At 38.9% G+C, this 13,737-nt stretch overlaps 1 protein-coding gene across 1 annotated transcript in view; it reads right to left on the bottom strand.

Annotated features, from left to right (window-relative positions):
* The window catches only part of mapk8ip3 (mitogen-activated protein kinase 8 interacting protein 3), a 30,154-nt gene that overhangs the window by 12,141 nt on the left and 4,276 nt on the right, over positions 1–13,737 (bottom strand). Inside the window, exons 2-12 of the mRNA XM_088008255.1 lie at positions 11,612–11,732; positions 11,320–11,390; positions 10,346–10,437; positions 7,504–7,609; positions 6,158–6,389; positions 5,960–6,062; positions 4,973–5,091; positions 4,361–4,372; positions 3,958–3,975; positions 3,077–3,134; positions 2,090–2,242 (exon numbers count right to left, since the gene is read on the bottom strand). Coding sequence (XP_087864381.1) covers positions 2,090–2,242; positions 3,077–3,134; positions 3,958–3,975; positions 4,361–4,372; positions 4,973–5,091; positions 5,960–6,062; positions 6,158–6,389; positions 7,504–7,609; positions 10,346–10,437; positions 11,320–11,390; positions 11,612–11,732 — 1,085 coding nt within the window. The remainder of the gene's footprint in view (positions 1–2,089; positions 2,243–3,076; positions 3,135–3,957; positions 3,976–4,360; positions 4,373–4,972; positions 5,092–5,959; positions 6,063–6,157; positions 6,390–7,503; positions 7,610–10,345; positions 10,438–11,319; positions 11,391–11,611; positions 11,733–13,737) is intronic.

Genomic DNA, 13,737 nt, shown 5'->3' on the forward strand with positions numbered 1-13,737 from the left:
CACAAAGCAACACACAGCAACTCAGTTACATAGAATAAAAATGATTTAATTTAGTTTTTAGCAGATCAGGAACAATTCCCAGCAGGATTGTTTAACACCAAATTGATGATGTAATTTATATCTGATAGACGGTGGATAAACACTCCAAACTCTAAGAGCTTTTCAAACCCAGCTTTTTGTTTTGGATGTTTTTTTATTCTAGTATTTAATATATTCATTGTTTATCATGATAAATTTGAGCTGTTTTTACATGCATGAGCGCACACCTGTTCTTCCACAGCATTTTGGTCAATCAGTGTATAAATCAATCAATCAATCAAGACGGTATTTGTTATTGTACAATTAAATGCAACACAAGGTGTGCAGTTACAGAAATGTGAACAAGTCAAAAGCAAGTAAGCAACCGTCGATTAATTAATATGAAACAATTAAACATGACTAGAGTAAAATGTCATGTGAAATGTGACATAAACATTGTAAATAAAACAACAAAACTCAAGAAACAGTTGTTTTACACTTTTTTGCTTAGTACATATTTCCATATGTGTTAATTCATAGTTTTGATGCCTTCAGTGTGAATCTACAATGTCAATAGTCATGAAAATAAAGGAAACTCATTGAATGAAAAGGCATGTCCAAACTTTTGGTCTGTACTGTATATGTTTGTCCCCTTCTCACCCTCCGTGGGTGGTCTCTCTCTCTCTCTCTCTTTCATCCTCTGAGCTCGGGTCCTCTACCAGAGGCCTGGGAGCTTGAGGTTTCTCCTCCAGTATCTTGGCTGTGCCTAGAACTGCACATTTCTGGACTGAGATGTCTGATGTTGTTCCTGGGATCTGTTTGAGCCACTGCTCCAGTTTGGGGGTGACTGCCCCGAGGGCCCCGATGACCACAGGCACCACTGTGGTCTTGACCTTCCAGGCCTTCTCCAGTTCCTCTCTGAGGCCCTGGTATTTCTCCAGTTTCTCGTGCTCCTTTTTCCTGATGTGGTCACTTGGTATTGCTACATCCACCACAACGGCTTTCCTCTGTTCTTTATCCACCACCACAATGTCCGGTTGGTTCACCATTACCATCTTGTCTGTCTGGATCTGGAAGTCCCACAGGATCTTAGCTCGGTCATTCTCCACCACCTTTGGGGGTGTCCCCCATTTTGACCTCGGGGCTTCCAGTCCATATTCTGCACAGATGTTCCTGTACACTATGCCCGCCACTTGGTTATGTCGTTCCATGTACGCTTTCCCTGCCAGCATCTTGCACCCTGCTGTTATGTGCTGGACTGTCTCAGGGGCCTCCTTGCACAACCTACACCTTGGGTCTTGTCTGGTGTGGTAGATCTGAGCCTCTATTGCTCTGGTCTTTATATATATATATATGTATATATATATATATATATATATATATATATATATATATATATATATATATATATATATATATATATATATATATATATATATATATATATATAAAATGTGTGTGTGTGTGTGTGTGTGTGTGTGTTTTATTTGCTTTTAAAAATATCAGTACTTTTAATCTTCTCCCAGGTTGTGAGCACCTTTTTTTTGAAATCTGCCTGTATATAAGCTTAATTTGACCTAAACATTTAAATCCATCTTCATCTAAAGAAACTTCCTAGATAATCATCCTAGTTCACAAAAATCAGACGTATGAAACTAGTGCTAGGAATGTGATTATTCTGGAAAATGCAATGTGATTTAAATGTGCAGCGGTGCTTTGACATTTCAATTAGTGTTGAATTTCTGCGTCTAATTAAACATGAACTTGGAAACCGAAACAGGTTTTTTTTTTGTGGGTTTGGTTTGAGAAAAACAAACAGAAACTATGAGCTTCACATTTGAATATTTTCCTCTTCCCTGTTATATTTGCACCCAGCAAGAGAAACAGGTATTTAACACTATCATGTTGCTACTGCTGAGGCAAACCTGCTACTTTGCCCTCCCTGGGTTTTGGGTTTCAGGTCAACAGGTTCTTGTTGTGTACCAACTGTGGAGCTCTCCCGTCCTGAACTTTATCGCCTCTGAAATCTTTCAAAACAAACCTAAAACAAAAACAGAGAAGTTTCTCTCACCTCTTGATTTCTTCCTCCAGCTCCTTGATTCTGGCGTCCACCTTGTTCTTGGACTGCCGCACCGCCTCCAGCTCCTCCTTCAGCACCTCCTGCTCACTCGACAGCTCGTCCACTTTGGCGATAAGGTCGTTTTTTACAATATTCAGAGCGTTTCTGTCAAACAGCGGAGAGACAAGAAGAGCATTAAAACAAGCTGGCATATTCTAATGTAATAGTACCTTCCACGCGTAATGTCTCAATCAGGTCAGGGTAGCATATCACTGAAAATCCTTAACATTTATTTGAATAATCCAATTCCAAAATGAAAAAATAAATATCAACAGTAAATACAGAAAGTATTTATTTCTAATCTGCTTGTGTTTAATTTTATACCATACTTTCTCCTTCCACTCAACTTTCCATGTATATCCTATATTGCCTATGAATTGACAGCTTCTTTAACAATGTCCTATTATGACTTAGTAGTCTTAGATTTTATTGGTGCTGAATTTGGGTTACAAGTTATATTTATCAAACGAACAGAATTAAATCCGCTGAATTTAATTCAGGAAGTAGATCACCCTAATAAATAATAAATATATATAATACACAAATTTCATTGTTTGAGTTGAGTTACTGATAACTTCTGAATTATTTTATGATTAAAATAACTTTTTGTAATCTTACGTTTGGCAAATAGTTATTTACTTGTAGTCATTAAAATGATCAAAATGTATCTTTCCCACTTTTTTGTCGTGTTCTCATGTCTTTCCCATTTTGAAAACTAGTGAAAACTAGTGAAAACTAGTCTATTTGTGCCTCAGGGGAACAGGAAGTCAGGGATTAAGAATCAAAAGCTTTAGACCCTGACAAACCTCTAAAAAAATGAAGTAGATATCACATAAAAACATTTCAGACACATTTTTAGGTCATGCCTACACTTGCACAATGCCACAGATACATCCAATCAGAAGACTGATATGAATTAATTAGCAGGATCGTCCTTACTTGGTCTCTAGAAGCTGTTTGTTCTCCGTCAGAAGATTTTCCACCTCCTTTCCCATCCCTGAAACAGACACGTTTATTTCTCTGTCACTCATCACAGACAATAAACAAAAACTGAGACAATAACTTATTCTTAACTAAAACCCCTTAATTTAGTTTCAAACATTTTATTATTCTTTTAAAATGTAATTATGATAATTAGAAGTACAGTATATTTGTAGGATAAGATACAATCTTATGAAACATTCATAAATATTTCAGTCTACACACCAAAATATTGGCACTGCTGTCTTGTCATTATTTGACCTAAGCAGCTTCAACAACAATGTAAAAAGATTGTTTGTTTTCTTAACCACACAACTTAGTAATGTCATGCTCTAGCTAACAGCCACACATTAATTTCTTCTATCATTTAGAAAAAAAAGAGAAAAAAACAGCAGAAGTGAAAGCAACGAGCACAATGTGAGAAAAAGCCAAGCTAAAAGCTTTTGAAGCAAAAAATCTCTACAGAAACAGAACATCATGAATGAGGGCATGTTGGAAACAAACAAAAAGCAAAACAAAGAGGTTTCTGTGTTTTAAAGAGCTAGTTTTAATGGAAAAAAATAAAATAAAAATGACCTATTTATATGTCCTTGTCCCTGGGAATAAAACTTTAACGTTGAGATGGTATTTAGAGAGTCTTTAGCAGGCAGATGCTGCTGTGATAATTTAGTTGGCAGATATGAAAAACTGTAGAGGTGTAATATGCAAAGGAGGCAAAAAAATAATAATACACAAAAAGAAACACAATGCAGATTTTAAAAACGGAAAAACGGGATGATATGTAAATAAGTCAGGAAGGATTTAACTAGAAAATGTGAGCGTGAGCGTCGACACCTTACCGAAGAAATCGTCACGGACTGCAGGCAAAAGAAGAAGAAACGGCAGGAGGAAGAGAAACGAGTAGACAAGAAAGAAAAGGAGAGAAGTTGAAGAGAAGCATTTACTGATTTAAAGTTTGGAAGGAGTTTGTTAAAAAATTTAATCTTGTCAAATCTTGACAATAAAGAATAAAAAGGGTCTAAATATTAGAATTTAAAAATAAGTCACAATGTTAGGTCTGCTGATTTTGAAAATAATTGAAAAAAATATGTAAAAGAAGCAGATTTGGATTTTTCCAGCAGCTTGAACAGGCAGTTCATTAAAATAATTGATATTTAAAACAAAATTATGGACACAGGAGTAATGCCTTCTCTTTGAAAGATTAGTTTGGCATTTGAAGAGTACAGTGGAAAAGATACACACCTGAAAACTCGCCTATGGGAGTCACCAGCAGATGCACATGAAAGGAAGGAACAAAAAAGAAATGGGTGAAAGGTTAGCACGGGTCAAATTTCTCCCTGCTGCGGAAAATTCAAACACTTTGAATAAGTCGCAAACGAAAAATCCCAGAAACAGAAACTGAAAGAAATATTCATTTAAACAAATATCGAAGCTGAGAGAAACAATGATAAGATAAATAATGACTGTGAAGAAATCGAGAATAAACCAAACGCCTTATAATTTAATAAACCTTCCACTGCTTCATAATAAAAAAAAGGGTGGAAAACAAGCAAGTTGGTACAACAAAGAAATAATAAAAATGAATGGACTGCTGGGGTTAGCAGTGGCTGTGATCCAGTGTGTGAGATTGCACTTTTTGGTGGGTGGCGCTGCAGTGAAGCATTTCTGCAGCTTTCCATGCAAAGAAAACCACATTCCCAGCCTCGCAAGAAGAATATTTCTCTGCTAAATCCAAGACAGCTGCTGCAACATGGCCATGCATCTCAGCAACACCACAGTAATGTCTCGTTCTGGCCTGTTATGAAACATGAAACCAGAGATAAAGCGACAGAAACATGAAACTGTTGGCCGTACCCAGCAGCTCGGCACCGGCGTCGACGTCTCCGATGATGTCCGACTTCGCGTCTTTGATCTCGTGGTACAGTGAGTCCGTGTTGATGCCGAATGCCTCGTTAACAATCCCTTGAGAAGGACTGGGGGCAAAAGCAATCAGTAGAAAACTTATAATTTTCCTTGGCTGTGTATACACAAGAAAATCCCTCTTATCAGTAACAACCCGACTGTTTTTGTTCTGAATCTTGCATCAACGATTCAAGCATTTCTTCTTCAAGAGGAAAAACCTGGGCTAAGGTTTGTTTATTATTAAAAGACAAAAACCGTCCTGATGTAAACACCCACACGTACGCAGTGACGTGCAAAAGTTTTCCTGTCTGTAGAATGTTTTAAGATGTATTCACTAAAACAAAATCCCAAATGAAATCAATAAAAATCCTTTAACGTGTTTTGTGTGATAAACCAACACAATGAGGTGCACAATTATGACCTGAAAAATGTGCTGTGTGTTTGTACCCAACTTTGTGGAATAATGCTTTGAAAGTCCACACTTTGCAACAGTTACAGTTTTTTTTTTGTTGTTTTTGGGATATGTCTGTTATCAACTTTTCTACATACTAACAATTTGTCTAATTCTGTTTTGTAAAATAACTCAAACTCAGTCAGCTTGGAAAGAAGAACTCTCTGTATGTTCTGTTTCAGTTCATCCATGCATGGTTTCTCAAATTAATTTACGCCTGCACTCTAGACTTTGACTGGGCCACTCTAACACAAGAGTACGTTTTGGTTCAGGCTGTTTGCTTGGATTGAACAGTGATTCGTATTTATGCTGTTTCATAACCTAACCCTGCTCTCAACTTTTCCACTGTTTTATATGTCTGGTGTGTTGATTATGCTTTATTAGAGTAAAAGATGCTTAATTCAAACACACTTTTCAGATTTTTACTTGCAAAAAAAAAAAAAAAAACTTAAATAAATGGATTCTTAATAGCTGCTTTGGATTTTTACCTGTTTCCACCTCCATACACCCTGGAGTCCATTCCCATCTCCAGCTCTGGGGTGGAGTCGATTATTTCCTGAAATTCGGACCATTCGTCGCTGCTTCCCATACCTGGAGACGAGTCGCACACACCAGCCATTACGGCGTCTCTGCTGAACTGCAAGCGACAGCAGATGAGACGGAAGCAGAAGCAGACATCCTCTCACCGATGCTGACGTTCCTGGTTTCCTGGGAAACCTGCACCTCCATGTTGCGACTGAGACGCTTGGCGCCTTTCCTGCGGTTCCCGGCACGCATCATGTCGAAGTCGTAGTGCGGGGGGAAGCCCTCGTTGATGGGGGTGACGGTGGCGGAGGGGACGGAGGAGGTGGGCGTGTTGGACTTGCTTCCTGTGCTGCTGGGTGTGGCTGCGACCGAGTCGGACTCCGATTCGTCCTCCTGGATGAGCGGCAGCAGAGACGGTGAACTTGTTACGTGAGGATCATTACAAATATTTTTGGTTTTCAACTAAGAGCTAAGAACACAAACCCCAATCTGATTTTTACATTAATTTATTTTAATGAGATGAAAGTCCTCAAGCTAGTCCAGTATCTTAAAATAAAACTTTCTTAGATTTAGTTCTCATCTTAAATCTTTATAAAAGCTCACAAATACTTAAAGATGACGCCTGAACGAAAATCACCAAATGATTAATTAATATTGGTTTAATTTTGCATTCAATTTATGACCTGCAAACAAATACGGCTATCAAATTGAAATTGGTGCTTCCAGAAAAAAAAATCAACTAACAAGCTGTGAATAATCCAAGAGCATATTAAAGCAATGACTCATTAGAGTTATAATCGGCTGCTTTTCTCATTTTCTGTAGTGTCTATCTGTGCTGTAATACTAAAATGATTGTGAACAGGAACAATAATATTGGGAATTTGTTGTGTTACAGCTAAGAAATGTTTTTGTTGGCAACTCTCCTTACGAGTAAATGCAATGTTCTTTGCTATATCTCGGATAAGAGTTAAATTGCTGGATGCCAATTAAGACACAGCATTGACCGAAGTCCACTTAGAACATTAAGGACTATCTTTAAGGGTTTTTATTTTACCTTAGTCGTTTCTTTTCCGGTCAAACAAACATAACATTCCCACATTTTTAAATTAAAAGCGTAAAAAAAAACGACTACATGTGTACGGAAAGTGTAGCACGACGACACACGGTAAAACAATCACACAGCTACAAAGAAACGGCGTGAAAACGACCCAAATAAAACGTGACCCCTGCATGCTTGAGTCAATGTTCATAAACATACAAATTAGATTTTTAAAGAAGCAGATTTTATGGCCGATGAGGCTGAAAACTTTTGTTTCTCTTTGAGCGACACAAGCAGGCGTGGGAGGAGCGTTGAGAGAGAAGCAGTGATGCCGGCCCCTCCGTCCTCCACTTCCCCGACTGTCGACAGGGAGCTGTGGACGAGGACAGGGCCGTGTGTCCCCCCCACCCTCCCCATCTGTCCCACCTGAGAGGCGGAGCTGAAGGTGGAGCGGCCGAGCTTGCTGACCTGCCAGATGTCTTTCCCGGGCATCATCCTAGCCCCCCCGTGACCCCCACGTACCATGCCCTCGCCACCAGGGTACAGGCTCAGCGACGGCGGGCGCTCCGCTTTGCTGCGGGTGGAAGGGGAAGAGAGAGAGAGAGAGTCATGTGAGACTGTGCTGGTTGCCACGGCGCCTTGCAAAAGCAGTCCGTCTGCTTCAAAGCTCGCTGTGTTGCAACCACAAACTTCCAGGTGCGTCGTTAAGGTTTCATGAGACAACGCATAACTATGAAGTGCAATCTGAAAAGTGTGGCTTGCATTTCTAGCTGCCATATGTCAAACTCGTTTTCATTTTCGTTTTGGGCCGCAACAAAATCAAGAATGCCTTTAATTAAAGGGCCGCTTGTGCCAGGGTGCATTGGTAACAAGCTGCTAATGAACTAGAGAGCTGGCTTTCTCTAGACTCAATTTGTACTTCTTGAGACAAAATAACACTGAACATCTTTTCACACTGATTTATTTCTATAGAAATAAAAGCTGTTTTGATCTGACTGCTACCTTGAAGTTGTCTTTCTGTGGCATCCTGAGGTCCAGAGGGAAACAAACATTGCTACGGCAGGCCGTAAGTTTGACACATTCAATCTAAAATAAAAAATTTTTAAGACTTGACTCAGATTCTCACTTCAAAAAACTAATTGTAAATGACTGTCAAACTTTTTTCAGCTCTATTATTTTAACAAAATTTCACATCCGTTGTGTTTTAACTCACAGTTATTTGGTGCTTTTATGTTTCACTTGCATAAGTTTGTGGTTGTAATGAGGCAAAAAAAAAAATAATTCAAGGTGTAAGATTAATTTTGCGAAGTACTAGATCTAATTATCATATTCAGTCATTTCCTCCCTTGCAGAACTGGTTGTCATTTGGCATGCATTCAGATGGAAAAAAAAACAACTCGATAATCTGCTAATGCAAACAATAAACAGCCTCTCACAGTCATCACTGTTCAAATCCGGCTCATTTAAAGGAGCAATTCAACATTCTGAGAAAGGCAGTTGTTTTCCTTTTCAAGGCTTTGAGAAGGTCAAAACTAAACTAAACCATCTCTAGTGTTATGAATGTATCTCCCCTGAGTCTAACTCAGTCAGTAATTCAGCTTAAACAGTTGTCCACCTCAATAAGGACAAGTGTAACCTACTCAATTAACTCAACAGCCAACTTTGTTGGTCAAACTCTAATTGTGTCATTTAAGATAAACCACGAGCGACAGCAGACAAAGACGGCAGGCAAGAAGACAAAAACAGGACAAAAACATGAAGGATAAAGAGGAGAAGGTAGATTAGGAAATCTGGAAAAGACTCTGAACATGATGCTTAATGCATTCCTTATTTTAAAAATTTGGTTTTAGAGCACAAAGTCAGTACATTCATGAAGTCGTTCTTACAGGCATTAATAACGCAGCAAATGCATAAGGGAAGTTTTATTTATTTTTTTGTTTTTACAAGCGGCATGCAAAGGTCTGAGCACTCCATGTCAATATTGTATGAGTGTTAGAAACAAAACTAGTTTGTTAGTATTCTCACGCTCACGTTCTGAGCATCAGAATAAACGTATTTTACGAAAAGGAGCATTAATACAGAGGAATAATACAGAGGAAAAAAAAAATCATGATTTTGGTTGTTGATTGCAACAAACAGCTCAAAGCCCCATGAAGGATTCAAATCTAAAACAGGATCAAAAGATTTAAAAAGAAATCACGATTTATATAAAAAAAAAAAAAAAGGAGAAACATAAGATGAAGGTTTATGTCGCGGCTTAAAGAATGTCCTTTTGAAAAACCTCCATCAAATGCGTATCCGTTAATAAAAATACCAAAATTATAAAACTTTCTAATCGAGACGTGTAATCTAACTGAATCATTTTCATTTTGCAGAGACAGACATTTTGACTTCGGGTGCTCAAACTTCCACATGACGCCGTTTAATCTCAGCAGAAAAAGGGAGGATCTTGGTTTTGACTCCAAGCAGGTCAGTTCATAGGATGCAGCTGAGGGGAAGAGCGGGGGGGGGGAGGAGAGGGCAGCTATGGCACCAGGTTGGATTTACCTTTTCCTCCATGTGTGGCGTTGACTGTGCAAACAGCAGCACAGAGAGCAAAAGCCAGCAGGACAGACAAGACAGACAGATTAGTGAAAGACAGGAGACGGTGCCGTGGTGACGCACAGAAACACACAAGTAAATCCTCAGATCACGGTTCTGTTGAATTTTTACAGTTTCCTCTCTTTACCAGTGGGGGGGGTTTCACTGCAGCAGCTTTTCCTCCAGTTCCTAAATAATGCACTCTGCAAACCTCAGTGAGGTTCGCAGTGCAACGCCGGCCTCCACCGAGTGCTTTAGAAGATTCTCAGCATCATGATTTATTACATCAGACGCTGCTGCTGAGGAAAGTTAGGACGCAGCATCCTCTTTAAGAAGATCATCACACAGGAAAAGAGACTAATATGCAGCGCTTTAACGGAAGCTGCTCCAGATGTCCTGCTCCTGGTTTTCCCCTCAGGCCCTGAGGCGGCGTTGCGCTCAGCGCTGCAAGCTGATAAATGAGTACCAAACATTTCTATCTTCCAATGATTTTCCCCACAAACGCTGCTATCCATTTTTGGCTCACTGCCTCTGATCTGTATCAGTTGTTCTCCACAGCACACGATGACGACGCACAGAAAAAAAAACACAAACAAACAAACAAACAAAAATCCTGATATGTCCACGTAAAACACTTCCAACAAGACAACGCGTGAGAGTCACATGTCGAATCAACACATCAGGTGAACGACAGCGAGACGAGCTGAAGCGCGAGACGACGTCCACTCACGTTCGTCCACAGCCGGGGCCTTCTGATTGGCTGTTGCTCCCTGCTTGCTGCAGCTTGGACCGCTCTATGTGCTCCACGTACGTCTGGATCATCTGGGGAGCGACACACTTTACTCTCAGAACAGAAACTTAAACTTCAGGTCCGTTATGAAAAGAGACCAATGGAAAGGAATCTGCTTTATTACGTAATATACGGTGGCAATTAGGGTCGGCATTTGCAGTTTGTAGGTTGAAATGTAAAAATAAAACATGTAAATACAATTGTCTATATTACAATGGAAGTTATTTTTATGCAATGGGAAACTAAAAATAGAGGGAAATACAGAAAAAAAAAAAAATTCATTTACACGAAATTTAAATGATTATGTATGCCTTTATTAAATATTATGTGACCTGGATATTTGCGTTGCAGTTTAGCTGACGATCATTTAAACATGCACACTAAAAAGGTTTTCAAGGCTTTTGGAACAGAGACTGGCCCACAGCATGACAGCTCCCACACTGTACAGTGTGCAGAACTTGCTTTTTTATTATTTTTTTACCCACATTCATAATTATGTCAATCTCCATAAAGTGTTTGTTACGGAAAAGCTCAATCCTCGTCTCATTTGATCAAACTCGACGTTTACGTGAGTTTTGGATGAAAACAGGTCACTGTCAAGCCTCCTGAGCAGAGGCTAAAAGAAATGGTGCTGTATCTAAAAACCAGAAAACAGTGAGTTATAAATCAGTATTTAACACTGTGATAGATACTCTGATCAACCTAAAAATTAAAGAAAAAAAAAAAAGAAGTTGCATTTGTTTTATGTAAATTGTTAAGGCTGCAAGTAAGTGGCACATTTACTGCATATTTGTTGAACAAATTTAGTGTGACTGGGGACATAAAACCTGCTGGACTGTAAAAAGTTTGTTCTTGAAACGCCGAGCGAAAGGACCAACGTTTCTGTTTTTGAAAAGATAAACGACGTCGTTTACCTCGGTGTGGCGCTGGTGAAGAGCGTTATACTCCTTCTTCATCTCTGCTTCACGCTCCTCAAGACGAGTGACTGCGAGAAAAAGAAGAAAAGGCGAATTTCTGGTTTCGACGAAGTGAAAACGGCTGCTTCTTTACTACTATGTAGCGCTCAATAAAAATCTAAGGCCGAACATGATTGAATAAGGATGAATCAGATTAGCAGGAGGAGCTATTTCCAGGCTCCATCTTGAGAACTCCCATCTGGTTTCAGCAAGCCTGGTCTGTTTCCTAAATTGCAGAACGTCCACTCACTCTGGTCGGAGTAGTTCTTCGTCTTCAGCTCCAGCTGCTTCCCCTGAAGCTCCAAGAGCTCCACCTGCATCTGCAGCTCCTTCTTGTCTGCTTCCAGGCTGTCCTCAAATTCAATGAATTTCTACAAAAAAAAAAAGTAAAGAAATACAATGAAACAAAAAAACATTAACTCAATGTTAGATTTGCTTTATTTTGGTAAATTTACATTACAAAAAGAAAAAAGGAAACAAAATAAAATGACATTTTGCAAACAAATAATTTACCATAAAGGAATAAGTTTATGCTTGTCTACCCTATTAATAGACTCATCCGTCTGCATTTATCTATCATCCTTACATCTACATACATAAATAAACATACAAATCAAGAAAAAGTGAAGGGTTTTATAGTATTATAGGGATCAGACACAGCGGACTGTTGGCTGATCTGATTGACACTGAGGTCAGTTTTAAGGTATTCCTGTGTGTTTTTATTTTTTAACATCTTTTGATTCGTCTCACCTGGAGACATTACGCAGTTTGTTTCAGCGCGTAGCGAGCCGCACAGCTCCACACCTCCACGTCTGTGTTTTTGTTTTTCATGAAGCTGTTTACAATGCCGCCTTTTTCCCCCCCAATGCTGTAAGTACACACAGGCTTAATGCTGTAATCCTCTGACTGCAGGGAGACCAGAATTATTTTTGCAGCAGAGATGCAGGACTTCACATGAAATAGCTCAGACAAAGATTTTGGTCTAATTCTGACGCCTTAAAGTCACCTGATATCTGTCAGGAGATAATGTATTGATTTTATCTATACATCTTAAGGTAAATACTTCCTCAAATGCTGTGCCTTGCAAAAAGGATTCATAACCAATAAACCTTTCCACATTTTATCCCATTAAGAACATGGATTTCCTTTTTTCTTTATAAACAAAAACATGAAAACGGTGGCGAGTGTTGGTTTTCTGACCCCTTCACTGTCACATCCTGAAACAGCATCCTGCACTTATAAGTAGTTCTAGTCTGTAAATATAGTCCATCTGTGTATAACTTAATGTTACTGCAAATCCAGCTGTTTCGTTTGTCAGAAAACATCCGTAAAAAAACGCCGTTATGACGACCAAGACAGATAAACAACGATGAATTTAAAGGAGTTTAGAGCGGAACCAGGTTAGAAAACATTGCCCCAAACTTTGACATCTCACAGAGAAAGGTTCGATACATCCGCCAGAAATAGAAACAGCATCGCTGGCCAGGCAGAGAGAGATTCACCGGCGAAGCAGCAAGAGGTAGATAGTAACACCGGAGGAACTGCAGAGATCTACAGCTCAGGTGGAAGAGTGTGAGTCCAACAGGTCTGTTTTTCTTACATGCAGACGACAGTGAGATTCAGAGCTGTACTTCCAGTATAAAGTGTCGTCAGAGGCACACCTCACTTTTTCAGAAGTAAAAGAATAAAAAAATTCAAAACCATGTATCACTTCCTTTCTGCTTCACAATTACAAGCTAATCTGTGTTTGTCTATCAATTTATCAATACATTATCATTCTTTGTGGTTTTACATGTAAAAAAAAAAGGGTTCAATAGGTCATGGATAACTTTACAAGGAAATGTATCACAAAATTAAAACAAAATATACTGATTCTCCCTAAAAACGTTTTTTTAATTATTATTTGTAAAGCTTGGACGTAAATTGTTTATTTTCCTATAAGATAAAGGCTGAAAACATTTTTTTATTTTGTGTGTTGTACCCAAAACTGCCTACATTTTGGATATCTGTCTTAATTTTCCGCTTCAAAAAACATCATCCCATCACCTTAGACTGGAAAAAGGTTGCAGTTCTATGAATAAGAATAAAATAATCACTTTGAGTAGGATATAAAAAATAAAATCAAATATTATTTAGTCAAACTCTTTGGTTCTGTGTAGATTTTGTCCAGGATGAATAATTCATCCGGTATCCTTGTGATGATCGAGTGGAACTAATTTACTTCCCTGACAAACCGCAGCTAAGTGCATTTCGGTCACATTTTCAGCTATTTATAACGTGTGAAATCCGTGAAGAGAGTGAAGTGACAACAGCAGGGATGATGCTGAGAAATCTGCATAATCGCTGTGAAATCCTGTAGACTTGTTGTCGGGTCAT

This window comes from Poecilia mexicana, unplaced genomic scaffold, assembly GCF_051168715.1.
Source record: "Poecilia mexicana isolate PSO_F unplaced genomic scaffold, ASM5116871v1 scaffold_8, whole genome shotgun sequence".
NCBI classification, from domain to species: domain Eukaryota; kingdom Metazoa; phylum Chordata; class Actinopteri; order Cyprinodontiformes; family Poeciliidae; genus Poecilia; species Poecilia mexicana.